The sequence below is a fragment of the Epinephelus fuscoguttatus genome, linkage group LG15 (genome assembly GCF_011397635.1).
Source record: "Epinephelus fuscoguttatus linkage group LG15, E.fuscoguttatus.final_Chr_v1".
NCBI classification, from domain to species: Eukaryota; Metazoa; Chordata; class Actinopteri; order Perciformes; family Serranidae; genus Epinephelus; species Epinephelus fuscoguttatus.
Window position 1 is genome coordinate 41,989,136 of NC_064766.1, and position 18,364 is coordinate 42,007,499.

An 18,364-nucleotide genomic window follows, 5' to 3' on the forward strand; every position below is an offset into this window, starting at 1 on the left:
CTTGAGTGAGAGTGTTCGGCCAAATATCTTAAAGTCCCCATCTAAACATGTTCTATGAGTAATATCTTGTTGAACATGGTTTTCCTACATAAAAAGTGAAAAACAGCTTGAAAAGGCTTTAGAAGCTCATCTACTCCTTCTCCCTCCGGGAGAACTTCTGGATCCAGCCTTGCAACAATATGGCTAGAGTTGGCGTTAGAGGAAATGTCGGAGATATTCAGCTGTATATGTTTGAGCCTTAGTCAGACCCACACTCAAATGAAAGGTCTGTTGTGTACCAATATCAGCCAGTACGGTAAAATAATCCTCTGTTAGTCCTACAGCAGGGAATTTTTGCAGATGTGTCAGAATTGTGTATCTTTTATTTGTGAATGTTGTTTGTTAGTTTGCTAGCCTGTAACTGGCAGTGGCTGACACAGTGTTGTGGTTGTGAAACATACATTTACTTGATGTTTTCAGCTCAAAATGACAGACTCTGCTTTCAAAGACACATTCGGAATTTATAATTTTTATAGCAGTGTCAAGTTGACAGCGAAGACGGTGGAGTGTTTTTAAAGCTGCTGTTGGTTTAAATCAGCTACTTTTACTCTTCAACTGGTGAACTGTGGTACCACTGGATGTATGATGTGATTTTTAATGCCTGAACATTCACAGTTTATTTCTCAGTCTGTTTGATCAGCAGTTATTTCTGTATTTATTTTCTGTTAGTTGTCATGGTGTCTTGAGTTTGCTCCAAAATACAGTTGGTTTGTCCCTGATGTGGATTTGCTGCTCATGTGAATCCTCCCACAGTGTTTCATTAGCAGCTGTAACCACAGTGACTCTGATCAAACAGGAATCATCAGAATCCATCTGATATGAAGCTGTGGTTTGAATACCACTTCCCTCCTCTTTGAAGAGTAGTCACATATCTGTGTTCAGGTTTTTGTACAGCCTCTTCTACACTTTGTATCACTGTGTTTCTAGAGCACAGTAGTAGAGAGCTGTGTCTGCCAGGGTTAGATCCTTTATGGTCAGTTCAGTTGAGTCTTGTGATGTTTCAGATCCATATTTTGTTTTATCAGGAATATTTTCTCTTCTTTCATTTCGTGCTCCTTTCCAGAGTATAAACTGAGGTGCCTGAAGGTCAGAATGATGTCTGTACCAGTAAAGCAAAATATTGTTGTCCGTTGTCTCATATCGACATGTGAGTGTGACAGATTGTCCTTCTCTTTGACTGACTTCATCTTGTACAGGAGAGATTTTGTCTCCAGCTATTAGTCCTGGAAAAAGTCGAGAAAATGAAGCCATTAGACTAACATTGTTGATGAGGCTGAGAGGAGAAGACAGTGGAAAATGTCAAGTGTACAGTGTTACTCTGTGGACAGAAACAGCTCAACTGTTGAGAGATTTCTGCTCTGAACTCCAGTTTGTATAAATCTTTCGAAAAGAATCAAAACATGTAGTTGTTTGTATCTTACCAAAGAAAAGAGCAGCAAGAATAATCCACAGCCAATGTTCCATCTCTACAACAAGGTTTAAATCAACAGGAGAAACTAGCTGATGTTCAACATTCAGTGTGAGAATTGTTCTCTTCACAGCAGCACTTCTTATTGACTGAATGGTTGAACACAGTGCAGAAGTAGTGCAGCGCCTACTTGATAATGTGGCCCTCTAGTGGAGGTAAAAAGTTGAGTCCAACAGTGTGGAAAAAAGGCTTCCAGCAGCTTGTCAGTGTGTCAGCTTGTGTTTTTGTACAGAGACTGTGGCTTTGCTGTCACTGTGGGCCTCACAGCACAGTAGTACACAGCAGAGTCTGTCACTGCAGCAGAGGAGATCTGCAGGTTCATTTGGGTTTTATCCTCACTCACTGTAACAGACAGTCTGGAGTTTGTTGCATTTTTTGTTCCAATGTGAGAGATGAGGAACTCTGGTGGTTTTCCTGGATATTGTCGATACCAGTAGAAATAATCACCACCAGCTGCTTGTTTGGAGTATCTGTAGGACAGAGTAACAGTGCTGCCTTGTAAACTGTACTCTTCATTCTTGACTGGAGTGAGTTCTTCACAGCTGACACCTAAAGAGAAATATGTTTGTTACAAAACTCTCAAGTAAGGAATCATATTTATTAAACATTGGAATTTAATTTCAAATAATGTACCTGTTACAAATGAAAGTAAATAAAGAGGAATTGCATAATAGTCCAATGACAACATGTTTAACAAAGTCTGTTTGTGTATCAAACTCTGTTGAAAACAATAGTTTCTCTCTCTTCTATAGTTTTAGTAATAATTTAGCTCCTCCCTCAGTCTCCTTGTCTCCTGTTAGATCTGTGTTTTCACGTCTCTTAGTTACACTGTCTCTTAGTCAGTGGGCTCGTAGCAACATTTTGAACCAGCTGGCGGTGGGAGGTTAATCTCTGCCAGTGATTCCTATATCACATAATTTTAGAAAGGTCTGGACCACCAGCATTAAACCACCTGCCACACTTGCTGGGTTTTAATGGAACTTAATATCACAAATTGTCAACATTGGAAATTACTGTTTGTTTTTAAACATAATTTGATCTCAAGGCAAAATGTAAATACAACATGAGAGGACCTAGAATTTATAGATAGAGCAATAGAGAAATGTATTTCAAAAAGATAAGAACAAATGTAGTGAATAGCTGAGTTTAATGCTAACCAGTTTATGGAGATAATTGATAAAAAAAAAGTTTAACATGAGGTCTCCAAATAACTGTCCAGTTACTGAAATCACTTCAGAACAGTCACACCTATTCAACAAGACTCAACCCAACCGATTTTATTCCTGTTTGATTTAAAATGTCAATGGGCACAAACACCTCTTTATATGAGGCTGCAGTTAAAATGGAATCGGGATCACAATGAAAATAAACCTGTAGTTTTCTTGTGTAGTTTCATCCTTGAGAGTTGTACATGTTTGTGATAACTGTTTTCAAGTGAAGAAGTTTTATATGTATTTTATGAATGTCTTATCTGTCTGTCTGTCTCTGTCTATCTGTCTCTATTAGATTTACAAGCATTTGCTTTTACACTCAATTATGACGGCGTATTGCTGATAAACATATTTTTCCACAGCACTCCATTATCATGAGTTGGTGTTAGATACAAGAACATGTTACTTTGGTCTGTTTTATCTTAATTGCTTTCTGTTGTTTTTATCACCACTACAAAACCATATAGACTGTATCATCACAAACTATTGAAGTCTTACAGTGTGTGACTCCCTCTAGTGGACATTGTGGAGTATTGTGTTGTCTTTACTTTGAGGGTTTTTGTACAGAGTTTTGGTGTTTCCTGTCACTGTGGGCTGCAGAGCACAGTAGTACACAGCAGAGTCAGACAGCTGAAGCTTCTGGATCTTCAGAGGAACTGATGTCCCATTTTTTTCAACGTTAAATTGGTCTTTCTGGAAGTCTGGAGAATTATCTACTTTTTTTGAGTAACTCCTCAATATGTACTGTGGGAAATTATTCACTTCTTGTTTGTACCAGAACAGAGTGGGACTTGAATAAATGGTTTCAAATGTACAGCCAAGTGTAACTGTGTGTCCTTCAGTAGCGATGACATCTCCTGTTGGCTGGATCACTCTGTCTTCTCCTTTACACTCTGGGGAAGAAGAGAACATGCAGAGGAAGAGATGAATCAATAAAGATGATTGATTAAAGGAGAACAATCAGTAGGTCTAAAGAGTTACCTAGACAGAGAGTCAGACACACACACATGTAGAATAGTCTGTATTTTCACTGCCTTCTGTCTGATGTCACATTAAACCATATAAGGAGTTATTTAGAAGGTACTAGATGCCAACAGAAATGATGTGTTTAGCTTTTGTGTATGGTGAACATTAAAAGCACTCACAGCTCAGTTAGTTGTGAAAAGTGTTGAGAGAGTAAACATGTAGTTGTTTGTATCTTACCAAAGAAAAGAGCAGCAAGAATAATCCACAGCCAATGTTCCATCTCTACAACAAGGTTTAAATCAACAGGAGAAACTAGCTGATGTTCAACATTCAGTGTGAGAATTGTTGTCTTCACAGCAGCACTTCTTATTGACTGAATGGTTGAACACAGTGCAGAAGTAGTGCAGCGCCTACTTGATAATGTGGCCCTCTAGTGGAGGTAAAAGTTGAGTCCAACAGTGTGGAAAAAAGGCTTCCAGCAGCTTGTCAGTGTGTCAGCTTGTGTTTTTGTACAGAGACTGTGGCTTTGCTGTCACTGTGGGCCTCACAGCACAGTAGTACACAGCAGAGTCTGTCACTGCAGCAGAGGAGATCTGCAGGTCCATTTGGGTTTTATCCTCACTCACTTTAAAAGACAGTCCAGGAATTGGATCGCTTATTTTTGTTCCACCTCCTGAATGGGAGATGAGGAACTCTGGTGGTTTTCCTGGATATTGTCGATACCAGAAGAATCGATCACTGCTCGTTGCTTGTTTGGAGTATCTGTAGGACAGAGTAACAGTGCTGCCTTGTAAACTGTACTCTTCATTCTTGACTGGAGTGAGTTCTTCACAGCTGACACCTAAAGGAAGAGATAACTCTGTTATAACATGTTGTAAAAGTCATAATAAGTGAATGACATTCAGAAACGTTGACAGTGATCTTTTTGAAATGCAGAATGTAACATACCTGTTAGAATGTAAAGAAACAGCAGAGAAAAGACACAATACTGCAGTGACAGCATGTTGAATAAAGGTAATGTTGATGGTTTGTGTATTGAACTCTGTTGAATATACAAGTTTCTCTCTCTTCTATAGTTCAGTAACATCTTAGCTCCTCCCTGAGTCTCTCCGTCTCCTCTTAGATCTGTATTTTCACTTCTCTCACTTACACTTCCTCCTGGTTAACAGACTGGGAGCAGCATTTTGTACCAGCTGGACTTTTCTTTTCATCTGGTGATTCCTTTATCACCTAATCTTACAAAGATCTGGAACACCATCACTTCACATGTAATAAACAAGTTACCATAGTTACTGGATTTTAATGAATTATAATCACATATTGTCAGCCAACCAATGGAAATTAATGTTTTGCTTCAACATGATTTTCTCCAAAAGCAACAGGTAAATATAAAATGAGAGGACCTAGGATTGAACCCTGTGGTACACCACAAGAAATCACAGCCTGACAGAACAACAGAGAAACTTCTTTTATAAAGATCAGAACAAAATCAAAACCTGAGTCTGTGATGACAACCAGTTTATGGAGATATTTGATTCAAAATGTTTCAGTTGTCAGTGATGGAGCTAAATATAACAGTATATATTGTGACACACAATTTAATATGATGATCATACTGTTCAGATATGGAATATATCACTCAAATATGTTGTATTTTTAAAATGGTTTGAGATTTAGGAAGTTAAGAATGTGTTTAGCAGTCACTGACACAAATAAGTGACATCAAGAGTAAGACTTTCGGTTCATTAGCTTTAAGAAGATTTATTTTCAAACTGAATTATGATGAGTTATTGCTCATATAAATACTATCTCATAACACCAGTATCATCAATTACTGCTGATTTCTACAACACATTCCCTCGGTCTGTTTTTTCTTTAGTGCTTCATTTTGCATTTAGTCCTGTGTGTGAGTGCGTGGCTGAGTATGTGTGACTGTATGCTCAAGGATCTTTCTTACTTGCAATGATTCATAATTGTTGATAAACCTGTTTTATTGACAGTTTCATACTGTCATTGACTGCTGACTCATCTCTCCCATTAATCAGCAGGTAGGTGCTGGACATTCTCCAGAAATCATTTTAGCTAAAAATAACAAGCCTTACTGTCTGCAACCGATACATTTTGACCTTTGTTGTGGCATTCACAGAAAAGTTTGTTCTTATTTTAAACTGGAGCAGCTGCAAATGAACTCCAAACCTGATATGTTGTGATTCAGTAAAGTTGGACATGTTAGGAGATGAATTAGTCCCTGCTTTTGTCAGCTCGTCTGCCGTCTTGACTGTAAAGAAGCTGGGAGAGGTAATTCCACGAGGCACAGCTCTCTGCTGTCCGCCTGCCATCTGGTTCTGTTCCATCTGCAACACGGCGTCATACAACACCAGGAGCACTCCAGAATACAGTGTTATGCCTGCTGGATTAAGTAGACATACAGACTTTGTTGATTTGTGTTTTTTTCCTTGACATTTCTTCTTCTACTGTAAGTAACTAAGACGGCTGTGTAGTAAAATATTTGTTCGCTATTTTATTTGTGTTTTATTGTTATTTCTTCTTTGTTGTGCTGTATCCTAAAGTCCAGTTCAGACCAAAGATTCACTTTGAGACAAAACTGTTTTAGAATGTTGCAGAGAGAAGCAGCAGCACGGTGCACTGGCTGGTCTGAGCTCAACTCATGGTGTCACCTGGGACTCAGCTTGTCAGGTCGTCAGCAGAGTTGGGTAAGGGTTACTTTAAAAGTAATCAAAGTACTTTACTGCGTTACTTTTTTTTTTAAAGTAACCAGTTACATTACTGCGTTACTCCCAACTCAAGCACTTTGAAAGTACTTTTGAGTATTCTACATTTCCCATTGGGCAATGGACCACAGTGTTAAACTCAAGAACAAAAGGAGGACTCAAAAATGCAAAAACCGCAGAGCTCAGTTCAACAAACAACAACAGGAGGAAAGGAAAAACACAAGTGCAATCCTAACACACAGGGCGCTAAGCCTACATTTTTTGTCTCCAAAATCAAAGTTATGGACCACTCGCCCTTCACTGAAATCCAATTCTCCCATCACAGCCGTCATCTTGACCAATAGAAACACAGAACGATCTGCTGTACAACAACTGTATGACAACAACACCCCAGCGTTTTTAATATTTCCTCCAGGGATGTTACCACACAGAGTAAAGAAAAAAAAAACCCCAGCAGAGGCACTTCGTCAACCAGTCAGAGTACTGTCATTAGCATCAAGCTAGCAAACAATGTTACATCCTCATAATGGAGACGGACATAAAGTAATAACATTAACAAATAGCGGCAGGGCTTTTACTCAGCACAACTGCAGAGGCTCCCAGCTTCATTTGAAACAAACTACATTATAGACGGTCCGTTATTTATTAAGCCCTCTGTGTTTTTATATTTTTACTTTTTATCCGCTCCCATTGTCTTCATAAAGTTAACACATCGCGCTGTAATTTCAAACTCAACACTTCCTGAACTTATTTGAAATTAAAACCCCCTTATAACCTCCGCTGAGAGAATCCCCCCATTTTCTAAATAGGCTTTTATTGTGAAACATTTGTAGGAAGTTGTTGTGGAGGATACAGTAGCTTGAATGTTTGCATATGGTAATTCAAATGGAGCTCCTGCCATCTGCTGACGCTTTCTACGTTACTACAACAACATGTCGGCTGGCATATGAACACACACACACAGTGACTCAAATAATAGTAAAAGTAATAAAAAATAGGACAATAATAACCCGATGACATCACACACACTGTGATAGACGACCAGGGATAATTGGTGAGTACCATTGTGTAGTGTGGCATGTCTGTCGGCCAAGTCACAGCACGTTTTTATGACACCACAATTGTGTAATGTAACATAGTGACTTTCAGAACGGGCAGAAAAGTCGTGTAGTGTGTACGAGGCATAATGCAAGTCCTGAGTCTGACCTGTCTGTCAGCGAGTCCTCCTTCACCTTTTTTTAGACTCCACCGTAGACAATAGCAGCATTTCTCCAACCACGTAGCGAGCCACAAACTTAATGACTTCTTTCGGACTGATAGGTTTAACGTTATCTCTGTTAATAGAACCAAAAGACAGTCGTTGCTGTTTTGGAGCTGAAGGACCAGCGTTCTAAGAAAGAGCAGAAAATGTACTCAAATATTTGATTACTCAAACAGCAAACTAACGCGTTAGGTTACTCGTTACTGCAAAAAGTAATCAAAGTACTCTAACGCTTTACTTTGTAACGCGTTATACCCAACTCTGGTCGTCAGTACGTGGTTTTAGAACGTAGGGCACGTCACCTGTTTCAACAGCCAGTCGGCTTGAAGTGAAGTCCGCTGGCCAAGTCAGTTACAGACTGTCCACAGATAGTGTTTGCTCGCTGTGGAATTCTCTGACAACAGCCTCCATCCCCACCAAGCCACAGCCAGTCTCATTTAAATCCCTGTGGCTGTTGACACATATGTTGGCCTCCGTCCTCACAATGTGCCTCCAGATAGCACACATACATCTGGCCGACGTCAGCCCGATGTATCGAGTTTAGATCGTTAAGACGTAGCAGGGACAGCGTTCGCTCATTGCCAAGACGTCGCTGAGACGTCCGTCTTTAATCGAAAATGACCACCACACGACGTTCAAACGATCAATAAAAGAAGCTGCGTTCAGTGGGCGCTCCTTCATTAATATTCATTAATATTCATATGCTTCGTTAACTACGACCTTTATTCATTTAGGTCGGACCTTTCAAACTACAAATATTTCACCATTCAATGTGAGAAATCAATGCTAGCATTCAAAAATAGCTGACTGTTACCCTATTTCATGTGTAAGTGTGCACAATGAAGAGACAAAAGTCAATTTGACAAACTTTATTTTCAAATTTCCACAAACAATATCTGACGGCCAGTCCGCTTCTCCTGGCAGCCTGCAAGAGACAGAAAAGACGATGAGCACATAACTTCAAGAAACAAATCCCAATTTCACCACTGTATTTTTTTTTTTTTTTTTTTTTAGCGTTTCAGCTGTCTTTTAGCCAGATTGAAGGCTTTGGGTCCGTCACTCTGCTTCATTTAGTGTTGAAACTGTTAAATAACGGGATCCGGCGTTAACTCCGTTAACTGTTAACAGCAGCTCAACAATCAGTCCTTCATCTCGGAAAAACGGTGGTTTCAAAACTGAGCTATTACCTGTAGCCACCAGGTCAGTTTGCTTTGCAGAGGAGGAGACCTGGACTGATAAATTGCCCATAAAATCACATTAACAACATACCGAAGGCATCCTTAAACTTCACTATTTGACCTCCGCGCTCCTCTCCACTCCTCTCACCCACACTTGACTACCCGTTCTGGGATACACAGTGTCGGCCCGCCCCACCTTACCTCCGCGCTCCTCTCAGCTCCTCTCACCCACACTTGAGCACCCATCCAGGGCCCCGGAGGTCAGGCCGGGGGGCTGCGGGACCAGGGGTAGCAGCTCCGGGCACATCCTCTTTAACCCAAAACGAGTGTTCACGATAACCAGATGAGCAGATAACGTCAACTAGGGAAAATAAAATGAAAACACCGCAGTAGTAGCCTGTTAGCTAACATGAGCTAAATTGCTAAACTAGCTCACAGCTAACGAAAAATAACGTTAGCTGGTGGGAACCTGTGCTAAGCTTTATACACTGAGTCGTGCCTCACCACTCACCAGGAATCTCTTTTAACGGTCACAGAAGAAACAACAAAGCTATTTTCTGCCAGTTTTTTTCCAATGAGCTTATCTGAAACCAAGAAGAGAAGAAATCACAGAGAAGAAATTACGCAGAGAAGAAATTACACCTCTGTGGCGACTTCCGTATGTGGACAGACATTCTACGGCACTGGGTGGACCCAAAGCCGACGTAACAGAGACGTTTGATGAGCTGGAACAAAAGAGTATTAAATTTAAAGATATCCGCCCATGTGGTCAACGCTTGTCAGACGTTATAAATTCAGGGCCGATGTGTCGTCCTCAGGCCGACGTTGGCCAGATGTATGTGTGCTATCTGGGTCATGTTTGACAGTGGGTTACCACTGATGCTTGCTGTACGTCAACATGTCACACACACATGACCTACCCATTGACTGCTTAATTGCTGGTGGTTATTTAAGTGATTGTGACATTTATTTTAAATACAGTCCATCTGAAGCTGTTTGTTTTGTTTGTTTTGCTGTTTGATCGCCACTAAAAATGCAACTTTCTCACAGTCACTATCCTCATTCATATTTTAACAAGTTACACACGAAAGTTAACTTCAAAATAAGCCTGAAAAGCTGGAAATCAGAACAGAAGTACATAGAGCTGTTGCATAGAGACGATACACTGTCTCCTTGCATGATGTGAAATGAAATATTGAGGTTTCTACCATTTTTCTCCCATTAAAGGTATTTTTTGGGGAGTTTTTCCTGATCAGCTGTGAGGATCCAAAGGACCGAGGGATGTCGAATGCTGTAAAGCCTCTGGGGCAAATTGTGATTTGTGATATTGGTCTTTATTATTAAAACTGAATTGAAGTGGATTGCAGAGTCAGGTAGTCAGAACATTACAGATGGCACATTGCACACGTTATTAACAGGCTATGTACCACAGTCTTTTAAGGTAGCTGTAATTAAACCTCTACTAAAAAAGCCCACCCTGGATCCAGAGGTGTTAGCCAACTATAGACCAATATCTAATCTTCCCTTTATGTCAAAGATCCTTGAGAAAGTAGTCGCAGACCAGCTGTGTGATTTTCTCCAGGATAATAATTTATTTGAGGAATTTCAGTCAGGATTTAGAGTGCATCATAGCACTGAGACAGCACTAGTTAAAATTACAAATGACCTTCTGATTGCTTCAGACAAAGGACTTGTCTCTGTACTTGTTTTATTAGATCCTAGTGCAGCGTTTGACACAATTGACCATCAAATTCTACTGCAGAGACTGGATCACTTAATTGGCCTAAAAGGTTCAGCACTAAGCTGGTTTAAATCTTATTTATCTGATCGTTTTCAGTTTGTTCACATTCATAACGAAACATCCTTACGTTCCAAAGTTTGTTTTGGAGTTCCGCAAGGTTCTGTGCTCGGACCAATCCTATTTACTCTATATAGCCTTCCTTTAGGTAACATCATTAGAAATCACTCTATAAATTTCCATTGTTATGCGGATGATACACAGCTGTATTTATCGATGAAGCCAGAAGAAAGTAATCAATTAACTAAACTCCATAATTGCCTTAAAGACATAAAAACTTGGATGCGCACCAATTTCCTGATGTTAAATTCAGACAAAACTGAAGTTATTGTTCTTGGCCCCAAACAACTCAGAGACTCTTTATCTGATGACATAGTTTCTCTAGATGGCATTGCTCTGGCCTCTAGCACTACCGTAAGAAACCTCGGAGTAATATTTGATCAAGATTTGTCTTTTAATTCTCATTTAAAACAAACCTCACGTACTGCATTTTTTCATCTGCATAATATTGTGAAAATTAGGCCTATCCTGACCCGAAAAGATGCAGAAAAATTGGTCCACGCTTTTGTTACCTCAACCAAAACTCTCCAGCTAATTCAGAATGCAGCAGCACGTGTACTAACAGGAACTAAGAAACGCGATCATATCTCTCCTGTTTTAGCTTCTCTGCACTGGCTCCCTGTAAAATCCAGAATTGAATTTAAAATCCTACTGTTAACTTATAAAGCTCTAAATGGTCAAGCTCCGTCATATCTTAGAGAGCTCATAGTGCCATATTATCCCACCGGAACATTGCGCTCTGAGAACGCAGGGTTACTCGTGGTCCCTAAGGTCTCCAAAAGTAGATCAGGAGCCAGAGCCCTCAGCTATCAGGCTCCTCTCCTGTGGAATCATCTTCCTGTTACGGTCCGGGAGGCAGACACCGTCTCCACATTTAAGACTAGACTTAAGACTTTCCTCTTTGATAAAGCTTATAGTAAGGGCTGGCTCAGGCTTGCCCTGTACCAGCCCCTAGTTAGGCTGACTTAGGCCTAGTCTGCCGGAGGACCCCCCATAATACACCGGGCACCTTCTCTCCTTCTCTCTCTCTCTCTCTCTCTCTCTCTCTCTCTCTCGTATTCTATTACTGCATCTAGCTAACTCGGCCATTCTGGATGTCACTAACTCGGCTTCTTCTCCGGAGCCTTTGTGCTCCACTGTCTCTCAGATTAACTCATATCACAGCGGTGCCTGGACGTGTGTGGTTGTGCTGCTGCCGTGGTCCTGCCAGATGCCTCCTGCTGCTGCTGCCATCATTAGTCATTAGTCATACTTCTACTGTTATTATACACATATGATTATTGTCACACATGTATACTGCCAGATATTAATACATACTTTCAACATATTGTACCACAGTAGCCAGAACTATAACTATAATATTATTACTTTCATTAATGTTGTTGTAAGCTACTGTCATTACCTGCATCTCTCTCTCTCTCTCTCTCTCTCTCTCTCTCTCTCTCTCTCTCTCTCTCTGTCTCATTGTGTCATGTGGATTACTGTTAATTTATCATGTTGATCTGTTCTGTACGACATCTATTGCACGTCTGTCCGTCCTGGAAGAGGGATCCCTCCTCAGTTGCTCTTCCTGAGGTTTCTACCGTTTTTTCCCCGTTAAAGGGTTTTTTTGGGGAGTTTTTCCTGATCAGCTGTGAGGGTCATAAGGACAGAGGGATGTCGTATGCTGTAAAGCCCTGTGAGGCAAATTGTGATTTGTGATATTGGGCTTTATAAACAAAATTGATTGATTTCTTGATTGATTGCAGCAAGTTGTAAGTTTCAGTTCATCTCAACACAAATGTTTAGTCTGAACTGGGCTGAAGGACAGAGGTAATATTGTTTAAAGTCTAGTTGTGAACAACATGGATCAAAGACTTGTGGCTGGTTTTAGATATTAAAAACATTCATCATCATAATTATATGGTATCTATGTTTCAGATAGAGTGCCTGTTTGCAGGAAAACTTGATCTGCTTCCTGCAACTTGCCTTGACTCTGTAAAAAACAGACCATGTGTGTGTTTTTATTACCCTCTGGGACGCCTCTAAAACACACTGCAGCACGTCTGCTGAAATTACAAGAATTGTCTAGAGTGGCTGCATTCAGCCTGAGAGACGACCTGGAGGACATCTGCATTTTCTAGTTAGGGCCCTATTGTTTTTCTCCCGATCATATATATATATATATATATATATATATATATATATATATATATATATATATATGTATTTTTTTTCTTCCGCCCATATGATCGCATTTTTCACTGCCTGAACATACCCCAAAACTCACCAAACTTGGAATATAAGTCACACCTGGCGAAAAATTTTATAATTTATTGTCGTCCTGAATTTCCACCACTAGGTTGCGCTATTATTATATTATATACTTTGTCGCACTTTCAAAAACCTTATATCCACGCGTTCAGTGAATTGTGCTGAATCTTATGGTATAGGCCACGTCCATTTCTCTCCTGACAAAAAGTTATTAAAAGAATTTCGATATTCCAAACAATACTCAAGTTATTAAATAGCAACATCCTGCAGATTTCGTTCTAAACAGGAAGTGCTGCATATCTCCACATTGGTGTATCCGAATGACATGAAACTCAGGTTACCACTTCCCCATGAGCCCCTGAGGCTCTGGGCAAAATTTTGGGTGATGACCACAAGATGGCACTCTTTAAATTTAAGTATTTTATATCTCAACATCGGTTGGGTGGATTAACACGAAACTTGGTTAAATTATTGTCAATGCCCTCCTGAGGCTATCTGACGGAAAACTTACTGATTTGCCACTAGGTGGCGTTCTGGTGGCCGTCTAATTTAATATTTGGCACTGTGCCAACACCATAACACTCATGGAAATAAAATTGATAGGGGTGGTATAGACTGGCCCCTGTAACTCACACATCAAAAATGACCAGCAGGTGGTGCTATTTTCAATGCAAAAGCATTTTTGGCTAATAACTCCCACATAATATGTCACACATTGTTAAACCTTCTATTTACATGTTCTCTGAATTCAGCTGAATTGTGTGGTGTAAGCCAAGCCCACTTTCGCGGTAACTTTCCATTCGCTAAATCGCAACAAATGAAAAACGTACTTTTTCGAACTCCTCCTAGGCGATTTGACCGATTTGCACCAAACTTTGCATGTAGCATTTGTCAACCCTCCTGACAAAAAGTTATTAAAAGAATTTTGATCGTCCATTAAACAGCCAAAATATAAAACAACAAATTCCTGCACATTGTTTTCAAAACAGACAGTCTTTCATATCTTGACCCAATACAGACTGATTAAGACAACACTTTTACTGATTGTGTTACATGGCCCGATGAGGGTTTGTGCAAAATTCGGTGCAAATTGGCCGGCTAGGTGGCGCTCTGGTTGCAGTCTAATTAATGTGAATGGAAGTAAATTGGAAAATCTTCAAATCCTTTTCAAAACTCATCGACTTTCAACCTCTTCTTGTCCCTCATACTTTGAGCTAGAGACACCATGTCAACTTTTAAAGAGTCAGAAGACCTTGAACTATTGGGCATGTATTCAGCTTCTACTCTTTGGAAAAATACACACGTGGGTTGGGTGCCTACCTGTATACTGGAAATGTAAGTACGAGATAACGTTTATTTTTTTATTTATTACAGTTGACAAGACTTCTAGGTGCACGCCCCCCGACGGCAGAATGCCCCGACGCGCGTGGACTGCAAGGGCCCGTCTAACAGTGTGTGACTCCCTCTAGTGGATGTTGTGGAGTATTGTGTTGTCTTTGCTCATAATGTTTTTGTACAGAGTTTTGGTGTTTCCTGTCACTGTGGGCCTCACAGCACAGTAGTACACAGCAGAGTCTGTCACTGCAGCAGAGGAGATCTGCAGGTTCATTTGGGTTTTATCCTCACTCACTGTAACAGACAGTCCAGACTTTGTTACATTTTGTCTTCCAAACTGAAGGATGAGGAACTCTGGTGGTTTTCCTGGATATTGTCGATACCAGTAGAAATAATCACTGCTCGTTGCTTGTTTGGAGTATCTGTAGGACAGAGTAACAGTGCTGCCTTGTAAACTGTACTCTTCATTCTTGACTGGAGTGAGTTCTTCACAGCTGACACCTAAAGGAAGAGATAACTCTGTTATAACATGTTGTAAAAGTCATAATAAGTGAATCACATTCAGAAATGTTGACACTGATCTTCGACACTGCAGTTGACACTTTCAAATGTTTGCTAAACTGTGCTTGGATGTTGTTTTATGAGGCTCTGGCGGCTTTCAGTTGTCTGTTTGACTTTAAAGTCACACGGCTCGGCTTTCTCTTGCATGCACTCTTCCTACTTTTCCCTGTGCTGTGCTGTCTCAAGTGTTGATATAGATTGGTCGTATTGCCGCGGGACGTGGCGACTTTAACTTTTACACTTACACAGCACGTCTTTCTGTTCAACGTCACCGTACCTGAATCCAAAGTATCGCAATGTAACAGACATTTTTTTTTCACCACCAGCTCCGCCTGTTCATGGTCGAGCTCATGCTCTTCTTCAGCGTCTGTGTTGGTCACTGCTGCACGCCGGCTGCACGCACCAGGATAGCTTGTGGGTGTGATGTCAACAAACTCCACACACTACAGGAGAGGCAGCAACGTTCACAGGCACACACGTTAACATTTATTTAGCCAACATTAAATCGCAAATTACAGCCTTTATGCTGTTATGTAATCGCACAGCCTGACATTGCAATTGCGATTAGATTAATCGTGCAGCACTAACTGGGAGCAGCATTTTGTACCAGCTGGAGGTGGGAGGGAAATGGAATATCAAATCACAGATTGTCAGCAAAACAATGGAAACCAATATTGTATTTAAAGTAATTTGCTCTACAGGCACCATGTCTTAAAAATGAGAGGACCTAGGATTGAACCCTGTGGTACACCTCAGTAATATCACAGTCTGAGAGACCCCAATCACAAACACAGTGTTGGTTAGTAGACATACTTCTCTACATGGGTGAACATCATTTTACCAGCTGGACATTTTTAAATATCAGACCAACAATGATGTGTTTTTTCATTTGAAAAATCAGTGAGGAACACAGTCAGCATACAGAGAAACATGTTATGTGTCAATAAAATCAATTAGTGATCCATATTTTAATCATTATTTGTCCAAACTGTCAGGTTGTGTGAACCAATTTCAGCTTAAAGGATCAGTGTTGGAGCCTCTCTGTTAGCATGTCTGAGGATTTTCTCTGTGAAACTCTCATTAATTTAAACTTCTCATTATCATAAAAGACACAAACACATATTTGATGCAGTAGATTCAGTCTTCTGTGTTTTGTGGCTTTGTTGTAAGGAGTAAGACTGTTGTAACTGACTTGGTGTAAGACTGTATTTGGACCTCCTGTTAAAGTCTAACAGTGTGTGACTCCCTCTAGTGGATGTTGTGGAGTCTTGTGTTGTCTTTGCTCATCATGTTTTTGTACAGAGTTTTGGTGTTTCCTGTCACTGTGGGCTGCAGAGCACAGTAGTACACAGCAGAGTCAGACAGCTGAAGCTTCTGGATCTTCAGAGGAACTGATGTCTTGTTGAGTGTTGCATCAAATCTGTCTTTCTGGAACTCTGGAGCATTATCTCCTGTGTTTGACAAACGCTTCAGCATGTACTTTGGGTGATCTTTAGCTTCTTGTTTGTACCAGTATAAATATGGACCTGGGTCACTGGTCTCAAATGTACAGCCAAGTGTAACTGTGTGTCCTTCAGTAGCGATGACATCTCCTGTTGGCTGGATCACTCTGTCTTCTCCTTTACACTCTGGGGAAGAAGAGAACATGCAGAGGAAGAGATGAATCAATAAAGATGATTGATTAAAGGAGAACAATCAGTAGGTCTAAAGAGTTACCTAGACAGAGAGTCAGACACACACACATGTAGAATAGTCTGTATTTTCACTGCCTTCTGTCTGATGTCACATTAAACCATATAAGGAGTTATTTAGAAGGTACTAGATGCCAACAGAAATGATGTGTTTAGCTTTTGTGTATGGTGAACATTAAAAGCACTCACAGCTCAGTTAGTTGTGAAAAGTGTTGAGAGAGTAAACATGTAGTTGTTTGTATCTTACCAAAGAAAAGAGCAGCAAGAATAATCCACAGCCAATGTTCCATCTCTACAACAAGGTTTAAATCAACAGGAGAAACTAGCTGATGTTCAACATTCAGTGTGAGAATTGTTCTCTTGACAGCAGCACTTCTTATTGACTGAATGGTTGAACACAGTGCAGAAGTAGTGCAGCGCCTACTTGATAATGTGGCCCTCTAGTGGAGGTAAAAAGTTGAGTCCAACAGTGTGGAAAAAAGGCTTCCAGCAGCTTGTCAGTGTGTCAGCTTGTGTTTTTGTACAGAGACTGTGGCTTTGCTGTCACTGTGGGCCTCACAGCACAGTAGTACACAGCAGAGTCTGTCACTGCAGCAGAGGAGATGTTCATATTGATTAGGTTTTGATCCACTTTAATTGTTAGTCCAGGAATTCGTTGATTTAATATTGCTTCAGTTCCTAAATGGGAGATGATGAACTCTGGTGGTTTTCCTGGATATTGTCGATACCAGAAGAAATTATCATCGATATCAGCAATTTTGCGATATTCGTAGGACAGAGTAACAGTGCTGCCTTGTAAACTGTACTCTTCATTCTTGACTGGAGTGAGTTCTTCACAGCTGACACCTAAAGGAAGAGATAACTCTATTATAACATGTTGTAAAAGTCATAATAAGTGAATGACATTCAGAAACGTTGACAGTGATCTTTTTGAAATGCAGAATGTAACATACCTGTTAGAATGTAAAGAAACAGCAGAGAAAAGACACAATACTGCAGTGACAGCATGTTGAATAAAGGTAATGTTGATGGTTTGTGTATTGAACTCTGTTGAATATACGAGTTTCTCTCTCTTCTATAGTTGAGTAACATCTTAGCTCCTCCCTGAGTCTCTCAGTCTCCTCTTAGATCTGTATTTTCACTTCAATCAATCAATTTTTATTTATGAAGCCCAATATCACAAATCACAATTTGCCTCACAGGGCTTTACAGCATACGACATCCCTCTGTCCTTAAGACCCTCACAGCGGATCAGGAAAAACTCCCCCCAAAAAAACCCTTTAACGGGGGAAAAAAAACGGTAGAAACCTCAGGAAGAGCAACTGAGGAGGGATCCCTCTTCCAGGACGGACAGACGTCCAATAGATGTCGTACAGAACAGATCAGCATAATAAATTAACAGTAATCCACATGACACAATGAGACAGAGAGAGACACAGAGAGAGAGAGAGAGAGAGAGAGAGAGATATGCAGGTAATGACAGTAGCTTACAACAACATTAATGAAAGTAATAATATTGTAGTTATAGCTCTGGTTACTGCGGTACAATATGTTGAAAGTATGTATTAATACCTGGCAGTATACATGTGTGACAATAATCATATGTGTATAATAACAGAAGAAGTATGACTAATGACTAATGATGGCAGCAGCAGCAGGAGGCATCTGGCGGGACCACGGCAGCAGCACAACCACACACGTCACGCTGTCCAGGCACCGCTGTGATATGAGTTAATCTGGGAGACAGCGGAGCACAAAGGCTCCGGAGAAGAAGCCGAGTTAGTGACATCCAGAATGGCCGGGTTAGCTAG

At 40.4% G+C, this 18,364-nt stretch overlaps 2 gene segments (V, D, J or C); both read right to left on the reverse strand.

Annotated features, from left to right (window-relative positions):
- Positions 1–1,509: 1,509 nt before the first annotated feature.
- Positions 1,510–17,585, reverse strand: LOC125902885 (T cell receptor alpha variable 26-2-like). The segment is given in 2 exon segments: positions 1,510–2,056; positions 17,507–17,585. Coding segments are annotated over 2 exon segments (393 nt in total).
- Positions 16,069–18,364, reverse strand: part of LOC125902883 (T-cell receptor alpha chain V region CTL-F3-like) — a 9,076-nt gene continuing 6,780 nt past the window's right edge. The window contains 1 exon segment of the V gene segment in view: positions 16,069–16,388. Coding sequence covers positions 16,111–16,388 — 278 coding nt within the window.